The sequence below is a fragment of the Podarcis melisellensis genome (assembly GCF_964234715.1).
Source record: "Podarcis melisellensis genome assembly, chromosome: 3".
NCBI classification, from domain to species: Eukaryota; Metazoa; Chordata; class Lepidosauria; order Squamata; family Lacertidae; genus Podarcis; species Podarcis melisellensis.
The window spans coordinates 11,844,867-11,862,558 of NC_138530.1; the positions used below are offsets into that span (position 1 = coordinate 11,844,867).

Here is a 17,692-nt window from a genome sequence, read left to right on the forward strand (position 1 = left end):
CCAAATAAATACTTTGCAGTTATGTATTCCTCCTTACAACAAACGTAAAGTTTCAGTGTACCCTTTAGCAGTGCTATTTTTCTAGAAAAATAGGTACTTGAACTCACCATAGACACTTCCCTGAGTTCCAAATAGAAAAAGCCCTGCCCTTTTGTACCAGTACTTGAAAATCATAGCTAGAGTCTGAAGAGGGAAAGATGTTACAGCTATATCTGAACATATTCAGTATGATCAGTTTACTGTATTGGATTTTAGTATTCACCATGTATAAAATAATTTGAAAATGTATCTTTGCAGACATTATGAAGCATTGTTGAAACCATTAAAGTTTTCAGGGTTTTGATATGTAGAAATTAGTGACCTTCTGAGACATTTAAGCTGCAATTCTAATGATGTATACTCAGAATTTTGCCCCATTGATTCCAATGAGTTACTCTGTGGTGTGGTTAGGCCTGCAGCCTTAGAGATAGATTTTCACAAGAGTGTTTCTTGAATGATAGATGTAGTTCGTATGTCAGTCTCGCAGAGCTATGAATGCTCAAGCAAATCATGTATTGTGTGGTTAATATAGGTTGTATTTGTACTATAGTATAAATATATATTTTAAAATTAATAATTTAGTATAATTGAGTCTGGTTTAATCATTAAGTACCGTCATTGAACAGATGGCAGGAGAAGACACAACTGATTTGCTGTCTGGTTAGATTTAGAAATCTGATAGCTTAATGGCTTCATATTTATTTGTGATAGATTTTGTTGCATGAAAAAGATACCTAATCCCTGATTATGTGATGTCTGAATCTGTAGTTTATAGTGGTGATAGCATTTGAGAATAACAGACTCCCCTCTATTTACTATGCTTTTTGAACTAATGTATTATCATTGTGGGTGCTCTTGTCTGTTTTTCCTCCAGTTGAAATTAATGTAACTTGTCATATGTAGGTTGCTTTTAAATGTAAAATTGCTTAAGGCTATCTTTTACTGCTGGGCTGCCTATTGACTTCTAGACAAATTTGCCCTATTTTGTTAGGCTATTTGCCAGTGAAGCATTCTCATTTTCCACCTTACAAAAGGAGCTATTCAGATATGTAGGATTCATTGCCTTAGAATATATATAGTGTGACTTTCGAGATTGCCACTGGCAACTTATGTTTGTCTCATGCAGATATTTTTCTGTAATCCCATAAAGTGTAGGTCTATTTTTGTACTGGAAATATTTCAGAAGCAATGATCCTGCTTTTTAATATTGAGACTATGAACTGAAAGTAGCACCACATATTACACTGTTAAATTCAATGGAAACCACAAATAAGTTACTATGTTTTGAGATATGTTTTCCCCATCCTGCTCTAGAGCATACCTCAGGAAGCAGTCCAAGGTGCATGGAGGCCGAGGTCTTCCTACTCCTCTAGGTCTTCCTCCATTAGTGATAGCTTAGTAGAATAGCCATCTAGAGCCACTGTGATTTTCAATTGGTCCAGATGCACACATGACTCATAACCTGAAACATGGATCCCACTTTCAGATTTTCACTCTTGATTAAAAATTAATAGTGTGAATAATGCACATTTTCAAATCCTAAAATTACTAATTCTAAGATGGCAGTTCAGAGGAATATACATAGTGTTACCTGGACATTGCTACTATATCAAAAGCAGTGATTTTTTAAAACAGTATTGTAATTAAAAACAGATTTACGTTGAAGAGTCAAGAGTGTCTGTGCAAACAGGTGAGTCTTCAAAAACCAGTAGAATTCCAATACTGATAGGGCCTCTCATAATTCAGCAGAAAGTGTATTCCATATATACAACTTGAATATTGAAAGAAAAAAAATGCAACATGCAGTGCCCATCACTGGGGAAGAGAAATGCCAATATAGAAATCACATAATTTACTTGAAAATTAAAGCAGTGCTTCTCCAACAAATGGAAGAGGAAACAAAACCGAGAACTAGACGAATGGGTTTCTTCTGCTGAGGAGGAAGAAGTCCCCTGCCGCTATTTCTCATTCTTAAGGTGATCTGAACTGCCCTTAATCAGGAGCAAACCCTTTGAACCTCTGTAGGTTTTGTAACTTGATTCTAATACATGTTTGCAGAGAACCAAGAGCAATTATATGCATGTCTACTCAGAGGCATGTCCTGTTGAGTTCAATGGGACTTACTCCTAACTGTGTATAGGATTACAGCTTAAATCTACAGATCTCAGGTGGTGTCCAGAGAATTATCTAGTCCTGAGAACGGGGCCTTTTCTGCAGTGGCTCACTGTTTGTGGAATGGTCTCACCAGGAACACTCACCTGGCACCTTCATTACATACCTTAGATGTTAGGTGAAAACATTCCTCTGCTCCTAGGCCTTTGGCTGATGAAACAAACTACGACCTTTTAAACTGTGTGTGGGGTTATTGTTTTCTTTGTTATTATAGTATGTATTTTTGTGTTTTTATACTGTAAAGTGCCCTGTGATCCTTTGATGAAGGGTGGTATATAAATTTATTATTTAAAAAGCAGCAATTCTCAACATGTGTGTGACTGGGGGTGGGAAGCAGTGTATATGGTGGCATGAACAGGCTGCTTTTCCACTTACAACCTGCTTGCCTTCTCAGCTGGGTGTCGGTGGTAAAAATATTCAAAATACTTTTGGTTACATGTGTGTGCACTCCGCACTGCGCCCCACCCCCCTGCTTGTTCCATGAGTGTGAAGAATTGCAGCCTAAACCTTTCCTTCTTAAAAACATTTGCAAGACACCCTTTGAGGCAGCTAACAATTTTTAAAGAGAAAAAAATAGTCAATTTCAAAGTAAGTCAGATTATATAACTGCAGCTTAGATCCCAAATGTTTGCTTAAATAAGTGAGCCCTATATTTTTCCTGAAGGTTAATAAAGGGGTGAATTACTACAGCTCTGCTGGGAACTGATTCAAAAGCCTGAGGCCACTGTCGAAAGGAGAGGGTGCAGGGAATAAATAAAGTTTAGTACTGCACTTTGAATTCTTTTTTCCTCCTGCCTTATTGGGTAGTGTGTTGATTATTTATTTGCAGTTCTGCAGGTTTTAAGATTTCAGTTATGTTGGCCTTCCACTGGGATCAGAAATAATTGCTGCTTCCTACTCACATCTGCCAGACTCATGGGAAGAGCTTTCTTCAGCTGCATGTCTTGGCTTCTAGAATTTCTGTGAGATCCTTCCTTGACCGCTGCCAAGAAAAGCTATTTCCTTTGTCTAGCAGTAGCTACTGGTACAAAGACTTGGGCCTTCTGCTGTAATTGATCAGTAACAGCTGAGCTGCCTTTACACTTACACTTTGATTACTACAGAATCAAGACTCTCCATCTCATCCTATCTAAAACAGGCATTTCTAGGTTGAAAATCTTTGCCAAAAGCCGATACGATTTACAACTTGTATCCAAATACTTACTGGTATTTGGTTTTGTTGTCTGCCAGTGCTGAATCAGACAAAGGCCTCTATAATCCAGTACCCTATGTCCCACAGCAGCAAACCACAAGCAGAACATGTTGGTACTACTAACTACTAGCCTCCGTCCAGTAGCACCTTAGAGACGAACTAAGTTTGTTGTTGGTATGAGCTTTTGTGTGCATGCACAGAAGGTACTAACAAACTTAGTTGGTCTCTAAGGTGCTACTGGAAGGAATCCACCCCCCACCCCCGACTATGGCAGACCAACATGGCTACCTACCTGTTACTAGCCTCCTGTTCTTCTTACCTACTAGCTACTCATCTGATCATGAAAGTAGCATACAGGCATGATGTCTAGCAGCTGGTGATGTTAGGCTTATTCTCTGTGAAGTCTGCTAATCTCATCTAAATTAGTGGTGATCTCCATATTTTATGTTAGTGAATTCCATTACATTTTATGCAATTTTTAGTTTATGTATGTGACACACAGATAGAAGCTATGTATTCGGGAGACCTAGGTGCTGGGTTCTTGGTATAATACCATGTTTTAGTTTTATGCTGGTTTGAATGTATGCATTATTTGTTTGCTGATGTTGTAAGTGGCTTTTGAGTTACATTTTTTGGGGGGAAATTAATAAGTTTAATAAATATCTCTTGGAGTGCATTTCCATCAAATATTAATTATATGAACAGCTATTTTTGGTTCTACATAGCATCTTGTATTGGTTCTTCTGTTTTATAAAGTCAGGGTTTGAAAAAATGGGTAATAACAATCTTACAGTGTTCTCTATCAGAAGAAAACTTTAGTAGAAGAAATATTAATCTGAATCTCATGGCTGTTTCCATGTTGTGATTAAATTTAATACAGTGCTATGAGGAAGAGGGTGAAAGCTAGGGAGATACACTTTAAAAAGTATGTGAGGCTCTTCTGCTTCCTAAATTCTAGAGCTTTGATGTTTTTAGTTATTACATTTGAACCCTTTCCTCCCTTTGTGCTAATGTTTCTTATAGTTGACAGGTTTTTTTCCAGAGTTAATTTTGGACACACACAGTTTCACAACAGAAAAGAGTCTTCTTAAGAATGTGTGAGAACAAAAGCTACCCACTGGTAGAGGTGTCCCTTGCGTTTCTGCATGAGTTAATTATTCTGAATGTGCTTCCTGTTTGAAAGAAAGAAAAGCCAATAGAGTAGCTTGTTCCCATTTCCCTGAGGGCAACCAATTTTGCTGCATCTCTATCAGGAGCAATTGATCTAATTACACACAAAGCAGAGACATGTCAGAATTGTTCTCCAGTAGGCTAGAGCCATTAATCATGCAGATGCAGTGGGCAGCCTCCTCTGTGCTGAGTACTTTTGGCAAGGCTGGCGCTATGATTTTGGAAGCTCTTGGGGCAAGAGATAGTTGGAGTACCTGCTTATCAAGCCTCTTGCCCAGGAGCTTCCAAAATCATAGAAGTGAATTGACGCAAGGGGCAGCATATCAGATCAAATGCTTCTGTTACTTCCTCATCTGCTGCTTCATCTTGCACCAATTCAGATTTTGCACATGAAGTGGACCTAAGGTAATCTGGGGTGAGGGTTCTTTCCCCATATGCATAATGCATGCACTCAGTGCTTTTTGTTTTAGAAAAAAAAAGATGCCGGTACTCATTATGATGCTGTTACTTTAAGTGTCACACATTTAACATTTTTTTTTTGGGGGGGGGGAGGTGCTGGGACTGCACATTTTATGAAAAGTAGATCTAAAAGGCTAAGGGAAGGGTTAATTTTACGCTTAAGAAAAAAAGCAAACATTGAAAAATGAACAAGTCTATGAAAGATTATTGGAGTGAATCCCAGTACACTTAGATGTGGGGTTGCTCAGATAGTCAGAGATTGGGACAAAGGAATAGGAGCACCATATTCCTTATTTATGGTATTGGAACTGGTAGGTGGGGATTGAGTGACAGGCTTCTCAGCACAATCAATGGATTGAGTTTCTCATATCCATATATATTTGGAGGCTGGCATAGTTTTATTTAAAAAGGAGTTTGCTTGGGCTATCCCTGGCCGTCTTGACATAATCATGGGATAGCTCAGATTGTATACACAAATGTGGCAAGAGTTATAGGTCTTGGCCTCCCTGAATGAATGGAGGCTAGGAAGACTGTGTTTTACAAAGAGGTCTTACCTAGAATGGCAGACAAAAGAGCTGTGAGTCATATTTTGAAGTATTCCCCATCCATATGCTTGTGTAGCATTGTCCTTGCAGCCCTAGTTACAGCAGTGGAATTGAGCCTTTCAGCTAGTATTTTTATCTGGACTCCTGACACATATAACAGATCTGAGAACACAAGTATTGTCTATCTGGCCTTCCTTCTTTGTTCTTAGCCTTGCTTGTTTGTATAAACAAAGTGCCCCCAGTATTGAAGGTTCTATAGATATGAGAGCACAGTAATATATCAAAGTGCTTCTATTATTTTTGCAGCCCCCCCACTCCCGCAAAAAAGTTTGTGAATCTGGATTATATTTGAGTAACTAGTAACTGTCTTTCTCCTTAGCTGACACATAAATTTCCCTTTGTGAATTTCAACTAAATGAACTTTCTTTAATTTACTTTCATGTTTTATTTCAGCAACCCTAAGGCATCTAGTCAAAGAGTAAATAAGAAAATCAACAATGATGCATCACTTCGAATTCAAAATTTATCTATTTTGGTGAAGCAAATAAAATCATACTATCAGGTAAGTGATTTTTTCTTTCTTTTAAAAAGCATTTGTAAAGATGTGTTTTGTGGACAGTGCTAAGCTAATATAGACACAATTGTCTAAATTGTGAATTTGGTTTGCTGTGCTGCTGTTCTTCTCCTTTCCTCTATGAAACCCATAATGAATCAGAATGTCTCTATTTGAAGTTGACAGTGAGCTAGTTAGCAGGTAACTTTAAAACATGATTAAAAGTAAACTGTGGTTTACCCAAAGAGCTCACTGTGCTGGTTCATGCAGCTAATATAGTGCTTGCTTTGCTCTACCCATGCTCCTTCTGCTGCCTTGCAGCCGGCAAACAAGGCAAGAGATCCAAATCTGGATACTATCCAAACAAACCATGAGCCCAGGTTTGGATGTCATGAGAAGCTAGAAATTGACTTGTTTTCTGATGGCGTGCCAACAGTTGGGGAGGAGCAAAGCAAGCTCTGTGCATTAGCATTCTGCTGATTCACATTTAACCAGGGATCACTAACACAGTGCCTGGGGGTGCCATGGGAGACACTGGTGGACGCGAAAGGTCCCTACAAATATCTGCTCAAAAATCCACAGTGCATTAGAGACTGCTTTTCTCCTTCCTGTTGGCCGGGATTGGATATCAACCCTCACTTCCATTTAAACAGCTGAGAGGTGCAAAGAGCATCTCTTTCTGAAAGAGTGGTAACTAATTTAGGTGTCTTCCCTCTCCCCATTGATGGGTGCATGTCCACATCTTTTTGTATACCTGTCATAGATGGCCATTATTTCTTATTTCTGTCAAAGCACCTAAACAACATTCTTTTGAGTTGAAAACCATCCTAAATACAATACTAAAATTTAGAGGGCAGAGCAGGTTAAAATAATTGATTTCCATGACAGGAGTGTTGTGATTGGAGTGTCAGAATGTTGATTCATCCAGAAGGAACACTTTACCTTTCTGGTATCTTCATCTTCTGCTATTTTCTGGTAGAACTATAAAATTTCAGTATAATGGGTTATATTTTATTATGTCATACTCAGACTAAAACAATTGAAATGAATTGGTGTGACTAATGAGTCTATTGTTGCCAAGGGTCTACCCTTGAGTATGACTTATTGGAACCAGCTGAATGTATTTTAAATGCCGTCTGATCCTTAATTGCTTGGATGTAGCTAATACTTCCATCAGCTCATCTTTTTCTGATCAGTATTTTATACTATGGAACTTAGATTTGCTTCCCAGTAATGACTCAGCTTTATGTGTATAGAAAATGTAAACTTAAATTCATTATATTAAATTCATTTCAGCACCTCGGATCCTTTAGATTCAGTTCTGTTGTTACATCATTTTGTTATCTACTTAAAATCCTATCTTGCTTTGAGAAGTAGATTATCAGTTTCTTCATAACTGTGTCAAAATATGTTGTACAACAGCTGAAAGAAAAGAGGACAGCCCTCTTAATCATGCAGAACATAAATTTGGACATTTTTATTGAACATATGGCAAAATCCCTGTAATATAGAAAAACAGTCTTGTGCTGCCAAATCTGTGTATGTGTTAGCAGCTGCTGTGATAGGTTTCCAGATGTTAGAGGGAATACACACTAACGTTAAAGAATTAGGTACTGTCTAGACTGAGGATTTTCGCTCATTACCACTGCTGCACACTGGTATAGTTAGAACAGGTCAACTTCCATGAGATTGTTCATGGAACACATAAATTGTACTTGTTTTCTTTTTAAATATTTTTTTTTTCATTCCTGGACAACACTGCACATTCCAGTTGAAGCAAATTTGCACTATATCTGTAGTCCTTGTTGACCTGACTATTGTGATACAGTTCATTCTTGTCTGTCTGTAGTCTGCATTTTTAAATTTTCCTAGACCTTGATCAATGGAGGAAATTACTTTTATTATCAATTATATCTTGAATATGATACTGTTTTTAATTTGTTAACTTCATACTTAATGAGCAATCACTGGGTTTTAAATTTTTTGTCTCAGTCTTATATACACATTAAAGTTAACAAATGTTCATTTTTCATGTTTATTGTGAGTGTCTGGTGGACCTAATGCAGACTAGTCAGGTGGGTCTGAGGTTTTTTATTATTATAAGGTTACAAATTGTTCCTGGAGGAATGCTTAGTGCATGTATCAGACAGCATCCTACATCAGTGATAATATTATTAATTCAATTTATTTGTTGTCTAATACAAAATGTCTCTAGGCAGCTTACATACATAATTAAAAACAACCACCAAGTATACAATAACAGTACCCCACCCCCTTAAAAACCCACAGAAATCATGATGATAGTATTCTCTCAAATGCTTGGGTTAAGAGGCAGGTTTTAATCTGGCACCGAAAGGATGTAAGTGTTGGAGAGTGCATTTCATAGAGCGAAGGGCATCAGATGATGATAGTAGGGACTGGATACATCCAAGTCTAATGACACATTCCCTTAGATAATGGGATCCTGGGCTGAGTTTTGCAGGTTGAAAGTAGCACTTTGAAGTGGAATCAGAAACATATGTGCAGCCTCCTATATATGGTTTAGACCAGGTACGGACTTTGGTCTTTCAAATTTAAGCAGCGCCTTGTGCAAGGCCAAAAATGGCCCCCGCCTTCCGTTCTGCTCAGTTCACTAGATCATAGTTGTACTGCCCTGCTTTGTCACCAGGGCTCGGTACCCAGTGAGGCAGAAATGGTCACACTGCCCTAAATCCACCTCAAACAGTGCAGTCCTATGTACTAAGGTCATTGGGTCTTACTCCTAGGTAAGTATAGATAAAGAAATGTAGCCTAGGTATATGTTAAATAAGAAGTGAGTTTGAATGGGTGCTTCATTATTTTAAAGATATTTGTGTTTTTAGTTAACATATGGATGGTGTGGTCATCCTTCGCACAGCTCTTGTAAATCTTTACATTCATTTCTATAGGAGACATTGCAACAATTGATTATGATGCCTTTGCCAAACATCTTGATAATTGGCAAAAATCCCTTTTCAGGTAAGTAGTATATTCAGTTTAAAACTGACATTCAGTGTTAAGTTTATTATTAAATATTTAGAACTCAACATTTGCATCAAATTTTCAGGTGTTCAAAGGGGTTCCCATTCATTATCATATTTATGATAACCCTGTAAGATAAATCAGTATTAACATAGGGGGAGACTAAGGATGAAAGGCAGTAGCTTGCTTAAGACTGTCTCGTGAACTCATAACAGACAAGTTTAGAACTGAGAAAGACTTTCCTCCCTGAAAGAGAGGGGAGTGGTTGTGGGCGGGAGCCCGAGCACCGCCCAGCAGGGGGCGTTGCCCCCTGCCTCCAGCTCACCTGGCTGGCGCTCATGCCCCCTCCGGTGGCTACCCAACCAGGTGCCGCGGTGGGGGCGTGTTCAGCAGCCTTTTGCTGCAGCGTCAGCCTTTCCCTGGCCTCATTCCTCGTCGTCGTCCCATCACGAGTCACCCACCCTCCACTCCCTTTTAGTTAGGGCTTAGGTCATTGGCCTTGCTATGGACCTTAGGTTGGTTGCCCGGGGGGCCTGGTAGGAGTTTTTCCATTTGGCAATAGGCTTTTTGGTTTTTTCGCCTACCTCGTAGCAATCGTCACAACTTTTGTGGTATTGGTGGGTAGGTTAGGCATTGGAATAATGTGTTGTGGTGTGTCGAAGTGCTAGGTGTGGCCATCGCCTATGCCTTCAATTTTTAGGGGTATTCCGTTAAAGGAATCTGGCGGTTGTGTATTCTGTCCGATGCTGCTTGGCGGGAGGCCATGGCACGACCCGTGGTGACAGCAGGGGTGAGCCTATAGTTGGATTAGCATCAACAGGTGATGAACCCCTGGTGAATAAACCCACTTGTTTCGATCCAATGCCTAAGCCAATACCTTTTCATTGCTGTAATCAATAAAGTTGTGGCCTTTTCTAGCCCATTAACCTTATATCACGTGTCCTTGTGTCTTCATTTCACTTCGCGGGGGTCGGGCCCTCGAACCACAATTTCCTGATTCTTGACTTTGCTTACAAGGGATTGCATTACCATCCCATGCCCTAAAGGTCTTCATCAAACTCATAGTGGCAGTGGTAGCACACTTCTGCATGGAAGACCATCCACATGTATGTTTACCCGGATGACCTGTACAAAGAGCCCTTCAACATATTAATATCAGACTAGCCACCCTAAGTGATCATGGGTTCCTAGTGAAAAGGGTACTTATTCTTTTCAGGAAGAGTATAGCACCTAGGAGTGCTAGTCCTAGCCAAAAAGTAAAAAATAGTTTTGGTAGCGTACAAATAATGATTATCTAAAGATGTACACAGTGTGCTGTTTTTCTGATATTTTCAGAACAAGGCACTGAAGAAGTAAAAAAGCTGCTTCTACTCCTTCTTGGATGTGCAGTTCAGGTGAGCTCTCAATTATACAACCGCTCGTGATATTCACTTAAAGGTAGCAAGCTGCCTTATACCGAGTCAGAGTACTGGTTCAACCAAACTGGCAGAGGTTCTCTAGAGTGTTCAGACAGAAATCTTCTCCATTCCTACTGGATATATGACAGCAATTGAAACTGGGACCTTCTGCATGCAGAAAGAGGGGGAAATGCTGTTGTGCCCAGGTCCTGTAGTTTAACCAAGAATGGAAGCAAAAGCTTTTGAATTCCTCCAACCACATGGAGGAAGGAAAAGAGGGAAGTGTGTGAATCTAGGAGGAGGCTAGACTTGTTCACATAGTTTGGTATGATATCTGAATGTAACTGTTGTGTCTAGGTACTCAGTTATTGTTAATGAGACCTTTAGATATTTCAGTATGCCTAACAGATAACATTTTAGGTCTTCTTGAGCTATTATGTTTAGCCAATTGTAATGTTAATTTTGGTTAATATCTGTGTTTTAGTGTCAGAAGAAAGAAGAATTCATTGAAAGAATCCAAAGTTTAGACTTTGATATAAGAGCTGCTGTTGCTGCCCATATACAAGAGGTATTATCTGGTTTTCTACTACTAAAATCTTATCTATATATGGATTTTGGAGGCAGCCTTCCATTTTGATTTTTTTTTTCAGAAGAATATAAATTATAGTTACTACAGATTATGAAGCCAATATGATACACAGAACACACTGTAAATCTCTGTAAAATTAGAAAAAATACATTTAAAATGTTTCTGAAACAAGTCTTTTTCATCTTTTAATACTAAGTATCTACCCAGGTAACAACTTTAATCACAATGAATGAATGCAAGACATGACATTTCAGTAATTTTAGGGAAGGGAGATTCAAACCAACTGATGAATTTGAGAGTTTATCTGTATTGTGATTTAAAAAAAGAGTGTGAACAAGGGTGTGCACAAGATAAGAGCCAAAAAGTCTTGGGAGAAAAAAATCATGAGTCAATTTTAGTTTCAACTTTAAAAAGCCATAAAGGTGGTATGCTAGAAAGGTACATGACTGCTAAGAGTATTCAGATATGGTTTAAAGAGATGTTATTGTTGTTGGTACCTGTATTTGTGTTAACTACCACTAGTCCTTAATAGCAGTTGAGGAATTTTTCATTTTAAAAATAAAATGGAGTAGATTTTTTTCATTTGATTTATAGACGGCTTAATATTAAAAAAATCTCTTAAGTGGTTTACAGTAATTTTACTTCTAAACAGAGATGGTTTTAATGTGGTAAATAAAATTATTTAAAAATAAGATACGCGCTAAGGCTGTAATCAATATCTTCATTCTTGAAGGATGAGCCAAGTGAAACTATTCCCAAATCACTGGATTTTTCTTGGACTAAGTGGTACGGATTTCAGAATGTTCCTTAAAATGTATTTAAGGTTATGAATCTTTGTTTCTTAAAGCTGACATGGACTTCAAATCTTTTGCTCCACATTAGGTTACATTCTGTTAGCACATCTTTTCATAGTCTTATCATTGAAACAGCACAGTTTTCACTTTATTGTTATTTATCATATGCAGGTAACTCATAATCAGGAAAATGTGTTTGATCTCCAGTGGATGGATGACAGTGCTCTGTCACATGACTGTATTGAGTCTCTCCTAAAAAATATGGCATTGCATTTAAAAAGGCTTATAGATGAGCGAGATGAGCATTCTGAGGTATGTGTCGTACTAGTTTTCCCCTTCTGCTAATGGATTTTTAGTTCTTAAAGAAGTGTGTTAATTAGAAAAAAGCCTGGGAGTATAACTGCTCAACTATTTGCAAATACTGAAATTTGATAGATTTGTATATTTTGTTGATGTGTAGGTACACGTGGCCCCTTTCAGTGGTTATGTTTTTAATATTACACTTCTTTAAAAACAACAGCCAGCTTTTGCCTTAGTGCTGAAAATAGCTGGCAGCTAAAAGCAACAATTGACCGGTTTGCACATCACATTAAACCATAGCTTAAAACAAACTATGGCTTTAAGTGACTGAACATAGTTCTGATGGACTCCTGAGAAGTTCATGTAGCACTCTTCCCCTGCTCTTACTGCTGCCATTAGACTACAGAAATACGTTTTTTAATTGTCTTCTTCTCAGTTCTCTAAACTGAGTGGTATTGACAGATGAGCATCTTGGCCTTGAAAAATATGGGTTAAATTCACACACACCTACTTATGGACTCAGAGGCAAGAATACAGAAAATCAGTTATCTAGTGTCATGGACTGGCTGGATGCAGAGGAGTAGTGGGAGCACCAGCTGGGGAACTCCTTAAGGATCCCCCAGGGAAGAAGGCTCGGGTCCAGGGGATTGGTGGTGGGACGGTGATGAATGGTCAGAGGGGAGAAGGAGCAGACTGGGAGAAGAAGGAGGAGGTCTTAGCAGCAGGAGAGGTCACAGGGTTTAGTGAACAGGAGGAATCTGTGGCAGAGAGCAGAGGGTGGCCAAGAGGCAGAGTGGAGACAAGCTGCTGAAGAATCCAGGGAGTCTCCCCCTCCTGCTGCATCCAACTGCTCTCCTTGAACTCACAGAGAAATGAAACAGGCAGAACAGAGAGTGTGTGTGTGCAGGCACAGCCTGAGCTGGGAAAGACACTGGGGAGGAGGAATCCTAGTGGACACTGGGAAGGCAGGGACCTTCAGTCTTTGCAACTGCTTCATTGGGGCAAGACCTAGAAAGAGTTACTGAGACCAGTAGGCGTGAGCTGTAGTTTGTTTCCTTAAATAAAAATTTAACTACCCTGGCCTCGGGTGACACCCCCCCCCCCCAATTGCTGACCTATATCTAGCTCCTGCCCTGACATGCTTATGTGGTAATCAAAGCTTTCATGTTGTATCTTAGACTATCATAGAACTCTCTGAAGAACGAGACTCTCTTCATTTTCTACCTCATGCATCAGCAGCACAATCACCTTGTGGATCTCCAGGCATGAAGCGCACTGAAAGTAGGCAGCACTTATCAGTGGAACTAGCAGATGCCAAAGCAAAGATCAGAAGGCTTAGACAAGAGCTGTAAGTACACTATGAAGAGTGCTAGGCGGTAATGAGAAACTGTGGGCCCTTGGGGAAGTAGTGTAGAAATAGCCTTTTTAGCTTGAAGTTTTATTTTATTAGTATCTGTGTTATATATGCTGCTGTAGTTGTGTATCAGACTTGTGTATGTGGTTAGTTAACAGTTTATTCTTATTTTCAGTTCATATAGTTGGTAAGATGGAAAATAATGCTTAAAGTATCTTACATTCTTATAAGCGCTTCCAAATTCACCTTCTGTCTTATCTCAGTTACAATACTCCTAGGGTCAGGGTGTTTGAGTTGAACTTTCAAGTAAACAAGTGTAGATTTTGAATGATAAGTCACTTGGTGACTTCAATATGACTTCCAGTTATATGAATGTAGAACTGCAGCATAATTCTGTTGTGCTTACGCAGAGAAATATAAGCATTTTTGCAGTTTGGCTCCTCTCTTTTCCAATGGTGTATTGGTGGTTTTGCAGGAATGAATTTCTGGATGAGTTCAGTATTTTTATAAAAAGATACGCAAGCACTTTGCACACATATTCAGGCTTGCAATCATTTTTCTTTTCTGAAGGTCAGTATCAAAAGTTCCTTAGTCTTTTGGTGATGGCTTGTGAAGTGGTGTGAAGTACAGGCTTTTCTGCGTAGATTCGGGGAAAGCATTGGAACCTGAGTTTGTTGCAGGATGTGGTCCCTATGTTTATATATCCCTTTTTGCTGTCTTTTGTTGTGGGTAAATAACTTTTAAATTAAGGGAGTATCTCTAAGCAAGGACAGGCTTACCACTCAAAGGTCATAGAGATGGAAGGGACCCAGAGGGTCATCTATTCCAACCCCCTATAAAGGCTCTTTTGAGAGATTTTGGACTGGACTGGACTAGAGAACACTGGACCTTTGGAGTTATGCTAAATGGCTACTAATTTAACAGCCTTATCCCAAAAGGTTAAGAGTAAATGTTAGCTGACAAATTTGTAAGAAGTTGTTGTTGTTGTTGGTGGTGGTGGTGTTTTTAAGTTGGCATTTGGTCTGTCATTCCCCTTCCTCTTCCATAGGGGAAGAATTTGACAATCCTGACCATCTGTGTGGCCTTAAAACATTTCTTGAATAAAAGAATACAAGACTGCTCTGAACTGGAACTGACTTTTTAAAAAATTACCTAAAGGGGTGGTAGTTGGAGGCAGAAAATGTCCAGGAACAGTGGTATAGAAAAACAAGAATTTAGGGCAGTACAGCTCTGGTACTTTTGTCACAGCAGGATGACAGCACCATCCTTGCCATGGTTGTTTTATGGTTGACAGCTGATCCTAATAAATTCGTTATTCTACTGTCTCTGCTGCTTTTGGGGATTAGTAATGAAGCAACAAAGCTGCCTGCACTTCTAGATTCTCCTTGGAGGTGTGACTGTGGACTTTTTGGTTTATAGCTAATGAAGGCTGTCATGAAGAGTGCCTACACTTTAAAATTTACCCCATCCCACTGACTTCGAAATCTACTGCCAGAAGCCACTATCTAAGTCTATTATACCAAATTCTAGGGTGTTTCCGCCAACCTTTATCAGCTAGGATTTTCAAGGGTCTAACTTGGAACTAGTCACCTCCTTTCTTCCAGACATTGAATACTTATTGGTGACTGACAATGAAGTAAGCCTTCTAAGTAAGATTAATCTTTGGATATTATACACTCAGTTCTGAATCTGCAAACAAATCGGTTTTGTGTCAGTTTTCCTGAGTAAAGGATTTATTTGCAAAATATGTGGCAAATGCACGATAGCTGGCAGAAGGTGACAGCCCCCGGTGGGGTCAGCTTAGGTTAATGAAGTTGTTTTGCACTCAGCAACAGTTGTACTGGATGGCTATACATTTGTTTGCCATTACCATGCCACAATAGTGTTTTAAAATCACCTTATTTTTGGTTTTTAAAAATCCGTAAAAACAAGTGTTATCATCACATCCCTCAAATCAGGGTGTTGTGTTAGAAGAAATTTCTGCTTATTCTATCAGCTTTAACCTAAGTTACCCAACAGCTGTTCTGTAATTGTCTGGCCTTCTATTTAATTTTCTGATGTGTGCCATATGGTGCTGGGAACTTTGCCATTTGAATAATGGGAGGGTGTGCCTTTATGCCAGTGCCTGAGGTCAGCGCTCGATGACACCCCACTCAACTGGGCTATTAACAGTGTGTCCCCTTTGAGTGGTATGCCTTCTGAGCTTTCTGGAATCCAGCCACATGCATGTGTGTTCACTTGCTTTGTCTCATACACTGGGCTGCATGACAACTATGATGCTGCTCTCAAATGATAAAGTCCTATCCTGCCATTCATTGAACAGGTTATAGCATCAAGACAATAGCACTCAAATCTGAGAGTTAGTGTTGAATTGCCATTGTAGGAACTGCAGACCAGTGTTTTGAATCGTAGCCCAGCCATGAACTCTGTGAGTGGCCTTAATAGACCCATATGAAATCTCAGTTATTCATCCCCATAATTGTGTGCAAGATGTGATTCAAACACACTATAAATTGCAAGGTTTATTATTACCTGTTACCAAGACTAATGCAACCATCTTAGAGTTTTGTTATGGAACAAACATACTAGCAAAAGCTCAATGCATACTGGGCAACCATTTAGAGACTGAATGACTAAGAAAACAGGGTAATCCAGGGTAGAACTTCTTTCCCAACTGCCCGTCAAAAGTTGATTGTATATCAAGTACCTATCTGGAACAGTTGTGAGCACATGATGTTGCTCAGATTCCATCCAATTATATTAATAACTTTAGTGACTTCACTTTGGTTGATTGTTGTGTGTTTCATCACTGATTTTTGCACTGGACTGCAGCAGTGATAGTCTGGGTGAGTTCCAGTGGTTTTCATCAAATAATACAATAGAGGACAAACATAATATTGGGACATTTACAGGATACCTATACCTGCTAAGTATACTAAGAATGATGTAATTCTTACAAAAGAGTTTTGACTATACAGTATCTTCTAAAACTGACAGAGTTAATTGTTATCTCACTTCAACTCTCTCTCTGCCCCACAAGCATACACAAAGTAATATACCGTATTTTAGTCATCATGAGCACTGGAATATAAGAGAAACAGATCTCATTTTCTGATGTGTGGATTATTACATGTCTGTTGAAGTGAGCTTACTCAAGATATTCTGTAAACAGCTGCACTAGGAAAATTAATGCAAATTGCTGTTATTAATTTGACTGGCAGTTAATAGACTAAACAGTGCACACTGCTGCATTCTGTATAATTAAAAACAAATCATTTTATACTGTAGTTGAAGCACACAATTGGAAGTATAGACATCACTGAGAACATGTTACCACGTTTGCAGTGTGTTGGATTTATTTACAAATAAAGTTACAAATAAAATGCTAAATTTATTGATTAAGTTGTTTTTAGTAGTTAGTACTACTGAACCCTGTAAATTACATTCCACTTAAAATTGCATATACAACAAGAAACTGATTTACAGCAGTACCTTGGGTTACAGACGCTTCAGGTTACAGATTCCACTAACCCAGAAATAGTACCTCGGGTTAAGAACTTTGCTTCAGGATGAGACCAGAAATCGTGCGGTAGTGGCGGGAGGCCTCATTAGCTAAAGTGGTACCTCAGGTTAAGAACAGTTTCAGGTTAAGAACGGACCTCCAGAACCCAAAGTGTTTGTAACCCAAGGTGTTTGTAACCTGAGGTAGCACTGTACTTATCTTAGGAAACTGCCTTATATCAAGTCAGAATGTTGATCCCTCAAGTCAGCATAGTCTGACTAGCAGTGTCTCTTAAGGTTTCAGGCAGGAAACATTTCCAGCCTACCTGGAGATGCCTGGGATTGAACATAGATATAACCTTCTGATCTATGTCCCTTCCTCTCAGAGTTCATGTTCTGGTTCCATTTACAGCTTTCTCTACTAACTGCAATAGTGTTTGCTGGTATTTTCACATCTTTGTCTCTCTTGCATTTTTCATATCTCAGTCACAGCTCTTTTAAACTCTTATATATATTATTTCAACTCCCCATCCCAACCAGTCAGAATGCGAGTAGAGTCCTGAAAGTTTTTAGTCTCCAGTAGCTCTTTCTGTTCCCCCCTAAAATGTGTAACACTCAGTTTCCTCA

The 17,692-nt window shown here is 39.0% G+C and overlaps 1 protein-coding gene across 5 annotated transcripts in view; it reads left to right on the forward strand.

Moving 5' to 3' along the window:
* CCDC88A (coiled-coil domain containing 88A) overlaps positions 1 to 17,692 on the forward strand; it is a 74,788-nt gene that overhangs the window by 13,078 nt on the left and 44,018 nt on the right. For all 5 annotated transcript variants that reach the window (XM_081903590.1, XM_081903592.1, XM_081903591.1 and 2 more), the window contains exons 3-8: positions 6,031 to 6,139; positions 9,058 to 9,127; positions 10,466 to 10,524; positions 11,012 to 11,095; positions 12,082 to 12,222; positions 13,389 to 13,558. In XM_081903590.1, coding sequence (XP_081759716.1) covers positions 6,031 to 6,139; positions 9,058 to 9,127; positions 10,466 to 10,524; positions 11,012 to 11,095; positions 12,082 to 12,222; positions 13,389 to 13,558 — 633 coding nt within the window. The remainder of the gene's footprint in view (positions 1 to 6,030; positions 6,140 to 9,057; positions 9,128 to 10,465; positions 10,525 to 11,011; positions 11,096 to 12,081; positions 12,223 to 13,388; positions 13,559 to 17,692) is intronic.